Source organism: Nannobrachium achirus (genome assembly GCF_963921795.1).
Source record: "Nannobrachium achirus genome assembly, chromosome: 6".
In the NCBI taxonomy this organism is placed as follows: Eukaryota; Metazoa; Chordata; class Actinopteri; order Myctophiformes; family Myctophidae; genus Nannobrachium; species Nannobrachium achirus.
In genome coordinates this window covers 17,477,453-17,494,878 of record NC_137815.1, presented here as the reverse complement: position 1 = coordinate 17,494,878, position 17,426 = coordinate 17,477,453, and the positions used below count along the sequence as shown (strand labels likewise).

Genomic DNA, 17,426 nt, shown 5'->3' with positions numbered 1-17,426 from the left:
TCTTCTTAAAAATGCAATAAGTAGGTAGTATCGATACAATCGATTCTTTGCACTGCCGATTCGATACGATACAAAATCAAACGATACGATTCGATTTTTGCTGTTTTCATTTCGATATACTTCGATTTTTTAAGTTAAAAACGATATTTCGATTCAGTTACTATATCGTTACACACCTAGCTCCTATGGTATTATGACATACAGTATGTATTACTGCTTTACAGGGTCTGTGATGTTAGACTCAGCAGGCGCTGTCCCACCACTGAGGACTTCAACAGGGAGTGGAGTCACTGATGCTGAAGGTGAGCTGGCGCTATTTTGGGGCCTTTTCCACCGGCAAATAACCGGTTCTGGTTCTTTCTCCCACCTATGGGATGAACCAGAGGTGTGCTTTTCAACCGAGAACCGGAGTTGCTTCCGAACCGTAGAGGTTGGTTCCGAACGGGAACCACAAAATCCTTGGTTCCTCTGGTTAAATCTGGTGGAAACGCAAGCCGGTTCGCAAGAACAAACCAATGTTCCAAGAAAGTTGAACGGGCACTGGTTCTGGAACCGGTAGAAAAGGCCCCTATGAGCAGGTTCTACAGTAAATTGATGACATGGTCTAACAAGCTGTTCACACTGGGTTTACCTGCACTCTGTATAGTTTCACACTATTTACAAGGGGTTACAAGGTGGTCTTTTATTGTTATGTCTCGTGTACAGGTTAGTGATGCGCGGGTCAGGTTTTTTCATAAGCCGCACCGCATAGCCCCCACGGAACCTAACCCGCCCACCCCGCAGAGCGATATACAAATCAACAAATCCGCCCGCCCCGCAACCCGCATTAAAAAGAAAAGATGATAATCATCACCACAATAGCTCATCTTTATATACCGCTCTTCTTAGTACCCAAAGAGAAAGGTCTACAGTAGCACAATATGGGGTTCTTTACTATTATTTGACAGCAAAAAGACATGTTCATTCTCTCTAATTCGGGGGAAATCGTCGGGGCATCCAATGGCGTTTCAAGTTTTATGTCAATCATATTTATACAGCGCCTCTCACTTCAAACAGACAGCAAAAGACGGACAATATTAAATCCTGTTTAGCTATTGATTAATCACCAGATTCAAGACTCGCGATATGGGGGAGACGAATAAAAGGCAAATAAGAGCAGGTAATAGTTCTTGGTTATTTTTTTGCAAATGAGAATGGTGATAACCCGCCCACCCCGCCGATCGCCAATTGAGTCTGAAATCTTGTGGGTCCACTGTCAACGGGTCGGCCCGCGCATCACTAGTACAGGTAGATAAGAGAAACATATTGTAGTTAGGCTGCTCCGAAATTGTAGCATAAGTAATAATAATTGAAAAACAAATGTATACATACAAAGGGGTAATAATTAAGAAGAGAAAGGTGTGTGTGTGTGTGTGTGTGTTTAAAAGATTATTAAGATTGGCTTAAATACAGTACACAAACACTATTACACAAACTGGCTAATATTCCAATAACTGAGGGATGCAGTCCTTTCATTTTAAGACAGCATGTTCAGAAACATGTTCAAATGAGTGTTGCCCCAAAGATATACCGATAACTGAATTTTCATTCCCGTTACCTACAGCAATTCAGTTTGTCGATGACCATATGGATGACCTGGTTCAGCGAGTGAACATGGTCAAACCCATAGCCGATCTGCTTCTTACAAAGAAGGTCATCCAACGTGAGGTCTACGAAGAAGTGATGGCTCCTACCACCAACATGGGGAAGATGAGGGAACTTTATAAACTCCTGACCTCACCAGAAGCCAAAGTCATCTTCTACAACGGTCTTGAGAAACATGAGAACTTCCTTCTCAAAAATCTGATGAAAAAGTAATGTCATTCCCGGAATTTCGTTTTGAAAAATACATGAAAATAATAAAATGTATAATATTATATTTTTTCATTCTCATTCTTACTTACTTATACTTAGGCCTTTAAATTCCCTTAGGAACATGCATAGGCCATCGATGAAACTCCCCATAGAACACACTTTAAATGGATCGTTTTAATCCGGACATCCGGTCAATGAGGTTGGTTGTGAGGACATACAGAACCACAAAGTGATTTTTCCTCACTTTGTGGATATGTGACTTGTAGGGTTAGGGTTGCCTCGCACTAAATAACATCTAGGCTCATTTTCCTACTTATATTGATTCCAAAATGACTGTCCATGGGGTCTATTAGGCATAAAGACCCTGTTGTCCAGTTTCCCCAACAGAACCCAGCAGCTCTCATAGCATAGAGTGGAGTGGAGCCTATAAGCCTATTGCTACTTCAGCAATTTGTTGTGCATACATTTGTCTGCAGACCCCCATCTAAAAATATGTGGGGCCAGGGACCCCCATACAAGATTTGTGTTACCTTGTTTCAAATATTCAATTTCTTTTACTTTTTTTCCAAATATATTTTGAAAAATGTAGATCTATATACCTATATCTATATCTATCTATCTATCTATCTATCTATCTATCTATCTATATATATATATATATATATATATATATATATATATATAGCATATCTACAAGCTCACAATGTGTTGTGAAAAATGTAGGTTAAAAATGTAGATCTATATATCTATCTATATCTATATCTATCTATATATCTATATATATATATCTATATAGATATAGATATATAGATATAGAATATATATATATATATATATATATATATATATATATATATATATATATATATATATATATATATATAGCATATCTACAAGCTCACAACGTGTTGTGATGTGACAAATTTTGAGCTTGTTGATACAGAATACAGAAAAGTGTTTGTAGAGGGTTTTTTAAGACTTGATTACAGGTATGTCATTTAATTTAAAGTTGAATGTATGAATCTTGAGCTGGAAACAGACAAAAACGAGTCTGTTGGAGGGAGTCATTTAGTCATTCATTCATTATTAGTCATTCAACATATTAATGTTGCTTAAAATATACATTAAGCTTAATTATTAGTGAATTTCTTTTTTGTTCCAGTTACTGCAAGAAAGGTGGGAATCTGGGATCCTCTGATGAGGTTGACCATTCAAACAGGAAGCGTGCCAGGGACCGTGTGAGTAAAGCAACAGAATAATACAAGTACTGGAACCTGAGAACATCTGGTTTAAAGGCCCCACAGACGAGACGCGATGTTGGGTCAGATCAGATCTCGTGCCCGGGGGTTTATCGGTGTTCATTTCAAACGACAGCGATCCTCTTTCTTGAATTCGGGCCCGGTATATCCCGCTGTGCCAAGTGAAATATCTCAGACCATTACAAATGAGACCGACGTCTCGCGATTCTAGCCACCCACGATCTCGGGGGGGTGGTGCCATGAGAGACGCGACTAGATGGTTCTCAACCTGTGGATCGGGACCCACAGGGGTACAAGATGTAGGCCTACAGAAAGGGTTCCTTTAAGATGAAACCATGTTTACATACATATATTCTAAGGAAATGGGTTGTGATTTTATAATATTAAAATGACGAAATTAAACAAATATATTTGCTATCTAACGTCAGTTTAATTGCCATTTGTTTAATGTTTTGACAATGAGGGTGTTCCAGGTGATCCCCAGCTTAATGATGGAGACCAAATGGTAACCAAATGGACTATTATGTATACTAAAGGGAATCTTTCTCCAAAATAATCAATTACCGCATGCCAGCAAAGACGCATCTAGGTCTGTAGTCAACGAGCCAACGACCCAATTAGCGCAGAAGTCCTGCAGCTGCGGTGTTCTGACTCGCTGACATGACCACTGAACAGCTCCACTGAATTATGATTAAGCCTTCTACATTCCCCTTGCACCTCAAAATAATGGATTACTTCTTCAAAATGCGGACTGGATAAAAAGAGGCAGCAACAGGTAGGCCTAATGAGTTATTCTGATCCAGCAGTGCGCAGAGAGCAGCAGACTCTTTTTTTCCTCTCTCTTTTTTTGGAGTCCAATCTGTTCCCCGACGGTAGCACTGGGCTGACTGGGCTGGGCTGGGCAGCATATACATTTTTAGAAGTGTCTGTCCACAGGGCTGTGAGCTTGTAGATTTGCAGTTTTCAGCGCACTACCGTCATGCAACATATGACCCTAGCGACGCACAGTGAGTGCGGTGCGTTGGACTTGCAACGTGCTGTCACAGCACTGCTGTGAGCTTCTAGATTTGCTGTTTTCAGCGCACCACTGCCATGCAACATAAATGACCAGTTAAGTTGAATAAATAGCAATTAATACCAAACAACCAAACAAATAATAGCCCGGGCTCTTATATAAAACATAATAAGGATAATATTAATTGCAAATAAGAAATAACGGCCCAGGCGCTTATACGAACCGTGCACTTATTTGAAACAGGCGTTTCAAATGGTGATTTACGGTATTATCTTTTATAAATATAAAAAATATATTATATATATATATGGGGAAAGGCTTTTGTGAGGTGATAGAATACACTGCCTTGTCGCCAAATGACTGCCCCGTCGGAATATCGAGATTTAGCCACTTGCACTCCACTTTATAGCCTATTCAGTTATTTTAAACAATAAGCCTACAGATCAGATCATATTCATATAGGTTGTCAGTTGTCAGAACGTGTCACTTTGTTGTCATGGTAGCTCTGTTTTGGACCATTGAACAAAGATGGATAATGATGAAAGGGTTCACTTTGCGAACGGGACATGTTGGATTGGATACTGCTACTTCAGTGGAGAGACGACATGGAATACCTACCAGCCAACGTTAGTAGCCTACATTGCCGTGCCAAACCAAACCTTGCCGTTGTGATGCCGTAAAAGATGATTTGACAACTCCAAGCCAAATATATTATCAGCTAATAGCAATTATGAATGTCCAAACCTCGCCGTTGTGGGCGTGCAGTCGCAGAAAAAAAAAAAGTTTAACCTCTCGCTTTTTTTTTTACTGTCCCACCACCTCATCCAAGCATATAGAATAGGGACAGGCCTAGGTTCCTCAATATCATTTAGCTGGGGACCCCCTGGAACTCCCCAAGGACTGGCGGTCCTCTTTGAGGACCAATGAACAAACTGACAGCACGAGAGGCGCAATGATGTGCCCGCAGCCCGCACGTAAAGTAAAAAAAAAAAAAAGGAATGCAATGGAATGTCTCTGACTTTGAGTATTAGACCTACATTATATGAATAAGATATTATATATCCCCATGTGTGGTCGTGGGGAAAGGCTTTCGTGAGGTGATACACTGCATGCCTTGTGGCCAAATGACTGCGCAGAAGAAAAAAAGGGGAAAAAAAAGAACGCTATAGGCTATAACGTTTTTGAACAAGTGATTACAACATTTTAGGGAGAAAGAAGGCTAAAGTAAAAAGTAAGTAGGCTAATAATAATAATAAAAGTGTAGGCTGTTCTATTGTGAGGTGACAGAATAGCCTACACTCTGCGCAGCCTAAAAAAAGGGAGGAGCTGGCTTCATATAATTTGAAGCAATCCCGTGAGCTCATTCAGACGACAATAATTGTAAAGGATTCCTACCCGATGACCCGAGAATATCAAGCTTTTTTGATATTATCGGGAGCGCTCCCGACGAGTCCCGAGGTCATAAAAAGCTAATTAACATAATCCGATCGTGTCGGGGTACTGTTCAAGCCCAAGACCGATTCCGGGGCCGACCAAACGATTTTCCCGGGGGGTCATCCCGAAATCTGATCGGGGAGCCTCGGCTCCGGGATCGGCTCAATGTGTATGGGCCTTAAGAGACACTGACTCACTTGTAATCTACCTCCATCTCTCACTGCTTGCCCTCCTATTGAGAGAAACGTTACTGAAATTATTGTTCAGGACAAAGAAAGGATTATTGTTGTATTTGCAGTGTTTAAATAAGTTTGAATCTGTAGATTTGTAACAGGAGTAATCCAACATTTCCCATTGCATAATAGGAAATACATTTATTTAATGATAAAATGATGGTATTGTTATATCACTAGGTTGTTTACAGGTTTACCTATGGACTATTGTTGGGTGTGTGATTTAAGATGGGAAGCTATGCCCTGCGTGCGTGCGACGTGCGTGCGTGTGTGCATGCGTGCGTGTGTGGGCATGGGTTCTGTTGAATAAATCTACTTATCACACACAGAGCTTAAAGATACTCTGATATTAAAATACCATGATACAATCCACATGAATGACTTGCTGACAGTGCAAACTAAATGTTACCACAGGAGGAGGCAAGTGGCATCACTAACAATGACACATTCTCTGGGAGTGAGCAGAAAGAACAACAAAGGACTTGCGAAGATGAGCGTAAGTATCCTTACTTTAGTGATCTGATTTAATGTGTGTAGTTAATAATCCCATCACTCAATCACTTTCAAAGTTTCAAGATGTAGCTTGCTGTTATAATTTGAAACATGTGCTCCTCGTGTTATTAAACGCATGATGTCTCACCAGTGGTGAGGAGCAAGAAAACACTGGGAGATACTATTGTCTTATTTCAGTACTCTGCTCTAGTATCAATGTATATGGATGATGTCACTTCCTGTGCTCTGAACACGCATGAGCGAACGGGTAGAGGAATGGGAGCCCTTTAATGAATTAATGTGACCCATGTCTACTACATGTGTTTATTTAAACTGTTTTAACATCAATTAAAGTTATATTCTATGGGCCTGTGCATAATTAATTAAGAAAGGTAGGCTGTCTGGAATATTATAGGCAATATTAGCTTATTATGTTTGTGTTTTAATTGAATTTGAACACTGTTTTATTTCTTGCAGCACTACCCAAAGAACCGGCTGTGGCAGGTGAGTGCTGTTTAATGTTGGTTGTCTCTAAATGGAGACATTTAATTTTGGCATAGACCTACCAGCATTATTTATAACCAAATCCCATTCAAAATTGCTGGCAATTGTCACAAGAACCTTCCGACCTGCCTTCTGGCAGGGGTATGCAGCTGCCATACCCTGGGTCCAGGGGGGAAACATATAAATCCATGAATGTCTCTTTGTCTATCTGTGCTGGTTATTATGTTGTTAAATTACAGTAAAATAACTACAAATGCAAAATGTTCCAAAATGGTCACTCTAACAAGATATTATAATTATATTCTCCACACTTTTATTCTCCCCATCTTGACTAAATGGTATATTCCCAGGTTCCGCAGGTCAGCTGCACAGGTGCAATGCACTTTAACAACCGTTCCAGGCTGCCATATCCAGCCCAAGAAACCATAGAAAGAAACGGAGGGAAAAAATACAATACTTCTTAAAATAAATGTATCATGCCTGTTGCTAAGGTATGACTGGTGTCTTGCACGCGCGCGAAGGCGCGCATGCAAGACACCAGTCATGTTGCCATACCTTAGCTTTTTCTGAACAGACGCCACTGGTTTCCACTGAAAAATGTATATCTAGTTATAGTCATTTGAATTGCTCCAGTTTGCTCATATGAGTTCCATGGGAACGCAACTTTAAAAACATGTTTCCTGATCTGCAACCCTCTTGCCACACCTTCAACTTGACCCAATTAAACCACAATTTATTGATGTACTGTAACTCAAGTTGGTTCTCCTGTTCAAGTCGCTTATGATTTTAACCTAGCTCCTAACACAGGCCTTGGCACAGCTATAGCAACTTACTACTACAGCTATAATAATGTACTACAACGTACTACATTTTTGTTTCATTTAGTTTCGTTTAATTTGCTCTCACTACTGTTTGTTGTTGTAAACACCTGTGCTAACACACACCCCTGTTTTATTTTCTCTCTTAGGCTTAGATACTCTTCCCCCAGAACCTGAACGAGAGGTGATGAGCTTTACAAGAGTAATGTTAACTAATGTAACAGTAAAAACAAAATGCTTTTTGTCAGCCTCAGCCATAATCATACAATGCAGCAGAAATCCCAGTGCTGCTTGTTACAAACTGACTGCTGTTTCTGCTTCTATAGGACTATAAGATGGACAGTGATCCTCGGGGCTGCTGTCTTATCCTTGAAAATGAGAAATTTCAGTCAAAAAAGGACCGGGATGGAACAGAACAGGATTCTCGTGAGTATTTTCCGTAGCATAATACCAGTAAGACTCCCTAATCGGGAGAAAAATCGTCCTGATGGTGGGACATGGGACAGATCTTTTGATTGATTGATTGAAGACTTTATTAGAAGTTTGCATAGGAAAAGGTACAGTTTCATGACGGTACAGTTCACTGGTACAAGGTCTACTAAAAGGAGATCCATGAAAAGACTAAGCTTATCCATGTTGATGACATGACTCTAGACATACTGTGTACTGCTTTGCGTGATTTTAGGGCTAAATCTGTAGGAGCAGTGTACAAAAATGTGCTTGAAAATATCGGCCTGATGGTGGCGCTATATGGGACAGATCCATGTTGATGACATGAGTGTAGAACTACTGTGTACCGATTTGCGTGATTTTAGGGCAAAATCTGTAGGAGCAGTGTCCTAAAATATGTCTTGCAAGAATCGGCCTCATGGTGGCGCTAGAAGAGGGCCATGTGAGAAATGAGGGGTGGGGGAGTTTGTGGTACAGGATATGAGATATGAGTAGGGGAAAAGTGTGAAGTGTGACGTGTGATGTGACTGACAGACTGACGGACTGACAGCCGGTGGAGGTTTGGATAGTATAAGAGTGGAAGTAACTGCGACCTAACGGTCGCAATAAGTAACTGCGACCTAACGGTCGCAATTAAAAGTAACGCCAGTAATGTTAGAGTATAGCAAAATCCAGAATTCTGAAAGTTCTCTCCCCACTCGCAGGTAAGTTGGCAGCTGTGTTCAGCTGGCTGGGTTTCACCGTGAACAAGTGTAAAGACAAGACCAAGGCCCAAATGGTTGAAGTGCTGGAGTTCTTCGCCAAGCCAGCTTCAAGTCAAGTGCAACTGGATGCCGAGCAGTGGTCTGTGTCTGACAAGAAATTCAACTCAATTCAACTAAAACATCCACCTGTACATGGCAATTGCTTTGTGTGCTGCATTCTGTCTCATGGAGGTGAAGATGGCGTTTGTGGAACAGATGGAGCGTCTCTCTCCTCCAGGGACATCATGTCTCTATTCAAAGGCAACGAATATTCTGCTCTCCTCGCCAAGCCAAAGGTGTTCTTTTTTCAAGCCTGTCGTGGAGAGGAGATCCAGGAGAGAGCAGCTGTACCTGTCCTTGATGGAGACGAAGACGCCCCTGATTACCTTCCGGTATATGCAGATTTCCTGCTTGGCTTTGCCACCATCCACCAGTGTCCGGCGCTCAGACACCCAGATGCAGGGACCTGGTACATCCAGACACTCTGCGAGGAACTGGAAAATGGGTGCCCAAGGTAAAGACTCGACTTTGTAACACCATTATTTAACAAAATTCAAGGCAATGTAACATAGACATACATAATACAGCCGTATGTGGTTATCGTTATGGCAGTAATACATTGTTCAATATAGCCTACACATATACTACTAATTAGTCATAGAAAAAGGATTTATGCGTGCTTACTTTCCCAGTTTTAAGGACATGGACCATGCTGTATTTTATGACGCTATTATACCAACATTTTACACATTACACATTCAGTTTTAGTTTTGTTAGATTCATTTGTAACCTTACTCCGCCAGATGGTGGCAGCATTGCATATATGCTGCCACCATCTGGCAGAGGCAGGTTAATTGTCTCCACCAGCGAAGGCATGGGGGAGAGTATGTTTTCCCCTCTGTCCGTCCGTACGTGTGTGCGTCCGTCCGTCCGTCCGTGAGTGCGTGCGTGCGTCCGTGTGTGTGTCCTCGCAGTTTGTTACCACCTAATCTCAGTCGCCGTTGGCCCGGTCGCTGCCAAAATTAGCACACACACTCCCTGGATGCCAATTCAGAACCTCTGACCCACATTTTTCAAATGGGCCTGTTCTAGCGCCACCATGAGGCCGATGTTTTAAAACACATTTATGTACACTACTCTTACAGATTTTATCCAAATATCCTACAAATCGGTAGGCAGTATCTCGACAGTCATGTGATCGACATGGATCTGTCCAATTTTGCATATTACATCCTTATTGATATGATATGATATGATATGATATGATATGATATAGTACTTTATCAGTTCACACTGAAATTTGTCTTGCGACACAGCAAGTCATGTATGCGACACATAACATATATACAAACATTTAACACAGGTTCTTATTGGCTAAGATTGTCTTCCAAAGTTTGTAGGATTGAGCCGTTTTGAACAAAATGCCTCAAATCACAAACGCAAAGTGCAATTATCATGAAATTGCACACACACGTTCCGCTAGGCTATTTTTTAAAACAGCCTCATGGTGGCGGCGTGGCGCTATAACAGGCCGATTTGTGGTTTTAGGAAGAGAGAAGAGGAGCACTCGTCAGCAACGTGGTTCATATAAACATTCGTCTAGGGTGCACGGCTCAGGCAAATATTGAACGTAGAACAAGGACGCCAGCACTCACTTTAGAATGAATTCTTCTTGTTTATTAAAGGGTATCACCCCCAGCAGCCGTCAGAACATACGGACGTTTCGGCCAGCAGGCCTTCCTCAGCGTGTAAACTGCTGAGGAAGGCCTGCTGGCCGAAACGTCCGTATGTTCTGACGGCTGCTGGGGGTGATACCCTTTAATAAACAAGAAGAATTCATTCTAAAGTGAGTGCTGGCGTCCTTGTTCTACGTTCCATTTGTGGTTTTACCTTTAACTCCACCGATCAGTTTCAAACATTGTAAACGCACTCCCTAGAGGCCAAGGAAAATCCTTTTCACTGCTTTTTTCACATCAGCCTTTTATAGCGCCACCTTTGGGCCAACTTATGTAAAACACATTTTTGGATATTACTCCTTCCGATTTTCTCCAAAAATAACACAAATCAGTACACAGTATCTCTATAGTCATGTGATCAAGTCTGATCCATCTGTTATTTCATATTCCATCCTGATTGGCTAATATTAGCTTCCAAAGTTTGAAGGATTGCTCCGTTTTTGAACAAAATGCCTCAAATCATCAACGCAGCTTGCGATTACCGTGAAATTTGCCACACATATTCCCACTATGTCAAGGAACAAATGCTACCCTTTTCACATTGGCCTGTTATAGCGCCACCAGCAAGTACACTTTAGCAAAACACATTTTTGGAACACAATGCCTCAAATCATGCATGCAGTGTCCGATTGCCATGAAAGGTCTAAGGTGAAGAACATATGCCGAGTCAGGACGCCTGGCCTGGTGGAGACCTGTGCTCGGAAGAGCACTGCTTCTAGTTCATTTGTGCTTTGCACACAACTTCACAAACAATGCAAGACAAACGTAGGCAGGAAATAAATAAATTGTGATCAGCCTTTTTTGAAGGCCATGAGTGACTAAACATGTCAGCCTGAACCTGGAACAAACGTAGCTAAATAAGGCATTTACCCAATATGAACCCAAGCAACACTGTTCATTTCAGCTGTGAATATCAAACTATGAAGTCTAAACTTAAAAGCCTAATCAAAACTTGGAATAGAAAGCTTTGAAAGCCTCACAGTTTTAAACCCTTCCCTGCCACTCACACCTATTCATTCACTCCAATGATGTTTGTGTCTTTTGCTTCCAGAGGGGACGACATCCTTAAAATCCTCACCCGTGTCAATGACGTGGTCTGCAGAAAGGAGGAGAGACTGGAACATCCTAGAAATAGTGGAAGATTTGTTAATTTCAAACAGTCTCCAGGTTTTGAGAGCTATCTGAGAAAGCAGCTCATCTTCCACCCTTTGAACACACAACCTAGCAGCGGTGGTGTCTGAAACGTTCATATAGTTTAATTTATAACGAGGGACAGAGTGTATGAACATGTTTATGCCATCAGGACATGCAATGATATTATGATAAGTACCCTATTGCTAAACATTACAGACAGCTGTTCATGGCAGCCCTAGTGCCCTAAATGTTAAGGCTATTGAGGTGGACCCCAATTCCCGGACGGGTAGGGATAAAACTCAAACACCTTTTACAAAGGGAAACCTTCAGGATTTTTAAACTCAAAGCTATGGTGTTTCCAGTTCTCAGTGAGGAAATAGATTATTCTCCTTCTTTATAATTGTTCTTTTCTACTAAGAGGTGGGTGGGAGTTATTGTACTCTTATAGTAATGTATGATGCTGTACTTTTCTAATTAATTCCGTATTGGAGATAATATTGCTGTATTTTGTAGCTTGAGTATCCTCTCTTCGGGTCTCCTCCTGAACCTACTATGTCCTACTCACTCAGTTGTGAATCCAACTGTTTTTCTTTTTCTTTCTTTGTTGTGTGTGGTTTTAAGTGGTGTATGTTAGATTGTCATGCTGGGTTTTGTTAAAGGGATCGAGTACCACTCATCTTCATGATGACACTGATCACATGTCCCCACAATCAATCCTTCAGTTCTGGGCAACACAGGGGGGGGGGGGGGGGGGGGGCTTTAAAAATGTACAAGCTTTTTTTCCGGCTTGGACATTTTAAAAGCTGGTTTGCATAGAGATTACATTGAATTACCAAGCCAACCATTAGCTTGGCTTCTCTGTATGTAAATGAGGCATAGGACATGGCATAATGACACATAGTTCAATGTTGAAAATGAGTGGTATTCCCATTTAAAGGCTCTACTTTTTGTATTGGTGTGTTTTTTTAGCCTGCCATTCCGCAAATGGTAATGAGCCTGTGATGTCATGTCTCATAAAAGACATGTTTGTTCTGCATTTTTCACCCTGATGAAGGCAGTGTTGCCGCAACGTGTTGGTGCTGTTTTTATTCTAGCCATTATGCATTTTACAAAAAAAAACTATTAAATGCTTTTTTTTACTCTTTTCCACAAGATTGCCTTGGTCTCATCTTTTTTTACTTCATTTATAACATTGATGTTTCATATTTGAAACTTTTTCTCATGCATTTAGCTTAGTGACTGTTTTAAACAACACATTACTTTTCAAGCCACATTACTTGTCAAACATTCCCTCCTTTTCTTATAAAGATTGTATTCTCAGTTAAACAAGGAGGTTCCTTCCTTAATAATAAGTAGTAGTAAAGTAGCCTAATAATAAGTAATACCACACATAAGAAACATCTGGAACCTCTCAATATCTGTTTTCTAAAAATGTTTCACAAGGTGTGAGGGGTGGGCATTAGGCAACCTTAGGCACGGTGCCAACATTAATAAAATGTAGTCAATAAAATTAAGTTCCTTCACATATGTATGCAAATGCCATCCTGCACATAATCCTACACTCAATAAAACTGACCTCTTAAAGTCGGTGCTGTTTGGAGCCCCCTACTGGTAGTTGTATGAAGCAATGCTTATTTGTTAGTGTTAAGACAGGATGTTGTTGTTCAGGAACAACAGTGGAATTAGCTAAAATTGCATCTAACTGAATAGGAATCAACGAATCATGATCTTCCTCCATCCTCTGCACACAATAAGTAAGACGCTTTATCTACTCTATTCAATTCAATTTTATTAAAGTGTCAAATCATAACAAGTTATCTCAAGACACTTTACAAAGGCTAAAGAGCCATGAGAGAGAGAGAGAGAGAGGAGAGAGGGAGAAACAAGGGAGAGACAAGGGAAAGACAACAAGGGGCACACGCACACACATACACAGGTCCTGCATGCGTATGTGGGTGGGTGACGTGACGTAACGTTTTCGCTGTCCTCGGTGTCAAACATGTATAAATAAAAAATATATTTGTCAAAAACCTTCTGAATATTGTGCAGGACATTAAGCTTTATGTGAACTTACTCAAGATTAAAACATTTCATTCCTCATTTCTTCAGAATCTTCAACCAAACATGGCAAAACTCATATGGTGTGACTGTCCTGACCTTGTTTCTCAAAGTGGGAACTTGAATAAAACTAAGAAAAAGAATTGCTAAAAATCATTTGAAAATGAATTTAGGCTAAAAAAAAATGTCTATTTTGAGCCTATATCTTTTCAAAGTCAAAGCATAATGTTTTCAGTCATTTCTGATCAAAAACATTTTGTCCCCCAACCCAAAATCATTTGGTGTGACACTAGTTTGGAAAAATTAAACAGGCAATTATTTGGACACCTATTGGCTAGAGAGGTCCTTCTTCTGTAAGGCTATTCAGCACTCCCAGCACAACTGCAAGACAGGTGTCTGAGGTGAGTTATGATTTTAACATTTTCATGAAATGCCATCTTGTTGAAACGTTGACAAACTCACCATTCTGGATGTCTTTTGGTGTGACACCTTTTCTTTAAAAAAAGCTTAAGTTATTTGAAGTTTTGGTCATATTTCCATGTAGATCTAGGCTGCTTTGTTATAGCTAGCATGCTGTTAGCATGCTAATGTGTACATAGTAGCCTCAAGGTAAACCTAAATGGAGAAAACAGTAATATGGTGTGACACTTAATCATATGGTGTGACATGTCTGCTTGTCACACCATATGACTTGACTGTCACACCATATGATTTATACTGTATTTAACTACAGATATAACAACAAATAACAAAGTTCCATGTTTCTTTTGTACATTTAAACATTTGTTTTAAACATTTTTACATAAAATGTAATTTAGCTTCATTCAGTGATACTTCAAATTCATCAGACAGAGCAGAAACCCCTTCACAGAAACCTTAACATATTGTTTCAATCTAAACAATATTTTCTCTTTGTCTTAAACTATACATTGCATTTTCTTTTGTCAGCTGGAAAATGACAAGTGCTGAGAGAACGAGAAAGTACAGGGAGAAACTAAACAATGACCCAGCAAGGAGAGAGGAGCCAAAGGGGCGAGACTGCATTTTCTACGAAGAGCAGGAGGTTGTCTGTGGCATAGCAGAACCGCAACAAGGCAGCCGGTTTGCTACCCTCACCAAATACGACTGGCTGATGTACAATACAGTCTAAATGTATAATCTAATCTGATCTAATACTTTTGTACTTTCACTCACTGGACTGGACAGTGGACAGTGTTAAGGTAGGACCCGAGACAAAACTAGCGAAAATAGCTGATCTACAAGCTCTCAACACGTTGTGCTGCGAGAGCTTGTAGATCAGCTATTTTCGGAGTTGCGCAACCCAGCACTCTTTAGCTAGTGGAGATGTGGTGTAATGTCATGATTCCTAATTACATTTGTTCAACACAAAATGCTGTGTTCAAGTTCAGGAGACTTCGGAAAAAAGCAATTTACCTGAATGCTGAGTTCTGTTTCCACTAATTGGTGTTAATAAAATGTTGCCTTCAATGCCTTGGCTCCAAGTGTGGCTATGCGCCTTATTGTCCCTTTAGGATCCTTCTGCCGTGGGCCGGCAGAAGACTTAGGTGTGCGTAGCATTCCTGTGCACATCCTCATCATCCATCTACTACTACAATTCTTTCTTATCCCATGTTAAAGCCCTACAATAATATCCTGTTCAGAAATATTAAGGCCATGTTATCCTGGGTAATTGTTTAATCAATCAGTAGTTCAGTTCAGTACTCACTAATAGGTAGGTTAAAACACAGTTTGCTTTGACACATGAAGATATGATCATACGGTGTGACACTAAATCATTTGGTGTGACATTCCAAATAGTGAGAAATCATACCTTTATTAATGATTAAACCAAAAAAATGTTTATGGATTACATAGAGAATATTATCAGGAAGAGTCACAAATATTTGTGTAATTTTAGAGAAAGTTTTGACAGAATACATTTAAAATATGTTGTAAGATCATGAACATGGGCCTCACACAGAGTGTCGATTATGAAAAAAATATACAGATATAATTAATTTTCAAAAAACTATAGTGGATCACTGGTTAGTTATGATAAAGGACTTTGATAAAGTGAGTAACTTAAGAAAGATGTACTCCATTTTCATTTTATGAACAATTATTTTCATGTCACACCATATGACGATTTTAGGCACAAGTACAACAAACTGCTGAATAAAGTCTGATTCCAATAAAATATCTAAAAACAAAATGTATTTCCATAAGGTTGAGAGTGAGTAGAACAAAAGTAAATAACTTTTATGCCTGCAATTTAAAGTTTTTTTAAAAACACATTTTTTGGGGCGTCACGTCACTGACCCATGTACAGGAACGAACGAACGAACGAACGAACGAACGCACACACACACACACACAGGCGCTGCATGCGTGTGTAGGGGAGGGGGAGGGGAAGGGGATATCTTATATATATACTCTATATCTTTGTTTAGGCTAAAGCCTAATAAATTATGCTGTCAACAATATCATTATCTCCACCAGGCCTGGGAGGCCAGGAGGCGGAAAGATTTTTCACCTGTGTGTGTGTGTGTGTGTGTGTGTGTGTGTGTGTGTGTGTGTGTGTGTGTGTGTGTGTGTGTGTGTGTGTGTGTGTGTGTGTGTGTGTGTGTGTGTGTGTGTGTGTGCGTGCGTGCGTGCGTGCGTGCGTCTGTGTGTGCAAGGGTGTCACACCAAATTCTGGGCCCTGGGACGGGTACAAAGATTACACTCACATTTTGTGCTTTAACTATTGACAAATAGCAGATATACAAGCTCATGTGAGCTTGTGGATCTGCTATTTTTGAAAAATCGTGAAAATCTGTGCAAGTCTTTGAATATTTCAAATCCTTCTAAGGTTTTTTGAAAAACGTATGTTTCTATGTCAGTGGTGCGCTGTTCTATTTGCATGTGAAGGATGCCCTAAATGATATGTATTTGGCCACGGACCCCCATCTCAAAATATTTAGTTCCAGCCAGGGACCCCTGCCCAGAAGCAGAATTTGAGTTACAAATGTTCGCTTAAATAATACATTCAAATGCACACATTTTCACGACTTTTCAAAAATTGCAGATATACAAGCTCACAGCGCGGCACCAAGTGCCGCGCTGCGAGCTTGTATATCTGCTATTTTTCAATAGCTAAAGTATAAAATAATTAAGGCCCCTCCATCTTGGGCCTTTGTAACTCAGTCCCACTTTCCCCCCCTTGTGACGCCCTTGTGTGTGTGTGCGTGCTTGCGTGCGTGCATGTGTTGCCAAGGCCAAGGAAAAGACCCAAATGACAAGTTCACTGGTGCTATACCAGATACATTTTTCCATGATTGCACAACCTTGAACCATAGGGCGTGCTGGCGTGCAATCAACCTGTCACGGGATTCCTGGGATGGTGATGCAGCTATGGTTCAATATGGATATATATCCACCTGTTTCCGCGATAATTTACTGTAGAATTATTTGTGGGAACAGCAGACATACAAGCTCACGTCGCGTCGCAGATGCAACCGGTGTGAGCTTGTAGATCACTCTCGGGCTGCAACGCCGGAAACACCTTCTGCGCAATGCATGATGGGACATTGGAAACTTGTGAATAGGGCAAAACTTGGTGTATAAAAGTGACCTTTTATAGCGCCACCATGTGGTCAATTAAAAGGATTGGAGGCCAAGTTCACCCTTGGCTGCCTTCTATGAGTGTGCGTACAA

At 40.6% G+C, this 17,426-nt stretch overlaps 2 protein-coding genes across 2 annotated transcripts in view; both read left to right on the top strand.

The window, feature by feature from the left end:
- LOC308286858 (apoptosis-associated speck-like protein containing a CARD) overlaps positions 1-1,857 on the top strand; it is a gene marked incomplete at its 3' end in the record, with an annotated part of 5,797 nt that extends 3,940 nt beyond the window's left edge. The window contains exons 3-4 of the mRNA XM_080727981.1: positions 225-302; positions 1,604-1,857. Of these exons, the coding sequence (XP_080584107.1) occupies positions 225-302; positions 1,604-1,857 (332 nt within the window). The remainder of the gene's footprint in view (positions 1-224; positions 303-1,603) is intronic.
- Positions 1,858-7,765: 5,908 nt separating this feature from the next.
- Positions 7,766-12,255, top strand: LOC308287663 (caspase-8-like). Its single transcript, XM_080728896.1, has 4 exons — positions 7,766-7,811; positions 7,936-8,035; positions 8,764-9,316; positions 11,590-12,255. The coding sequence occupies exons 1-4, from the start codon at positions 7,797-7,799 to the stop codon at positions 11,777-11,779; spliced, it is 858 nt and encodes a 285-aa protein (XP_080585022.1). The 5' UTR covers positions 7,766-7,796; the 3' UTR covers positions 11,780-12,255.
- Positions 12,256-17,426: the final 5,171 nt, after the last annotated feature.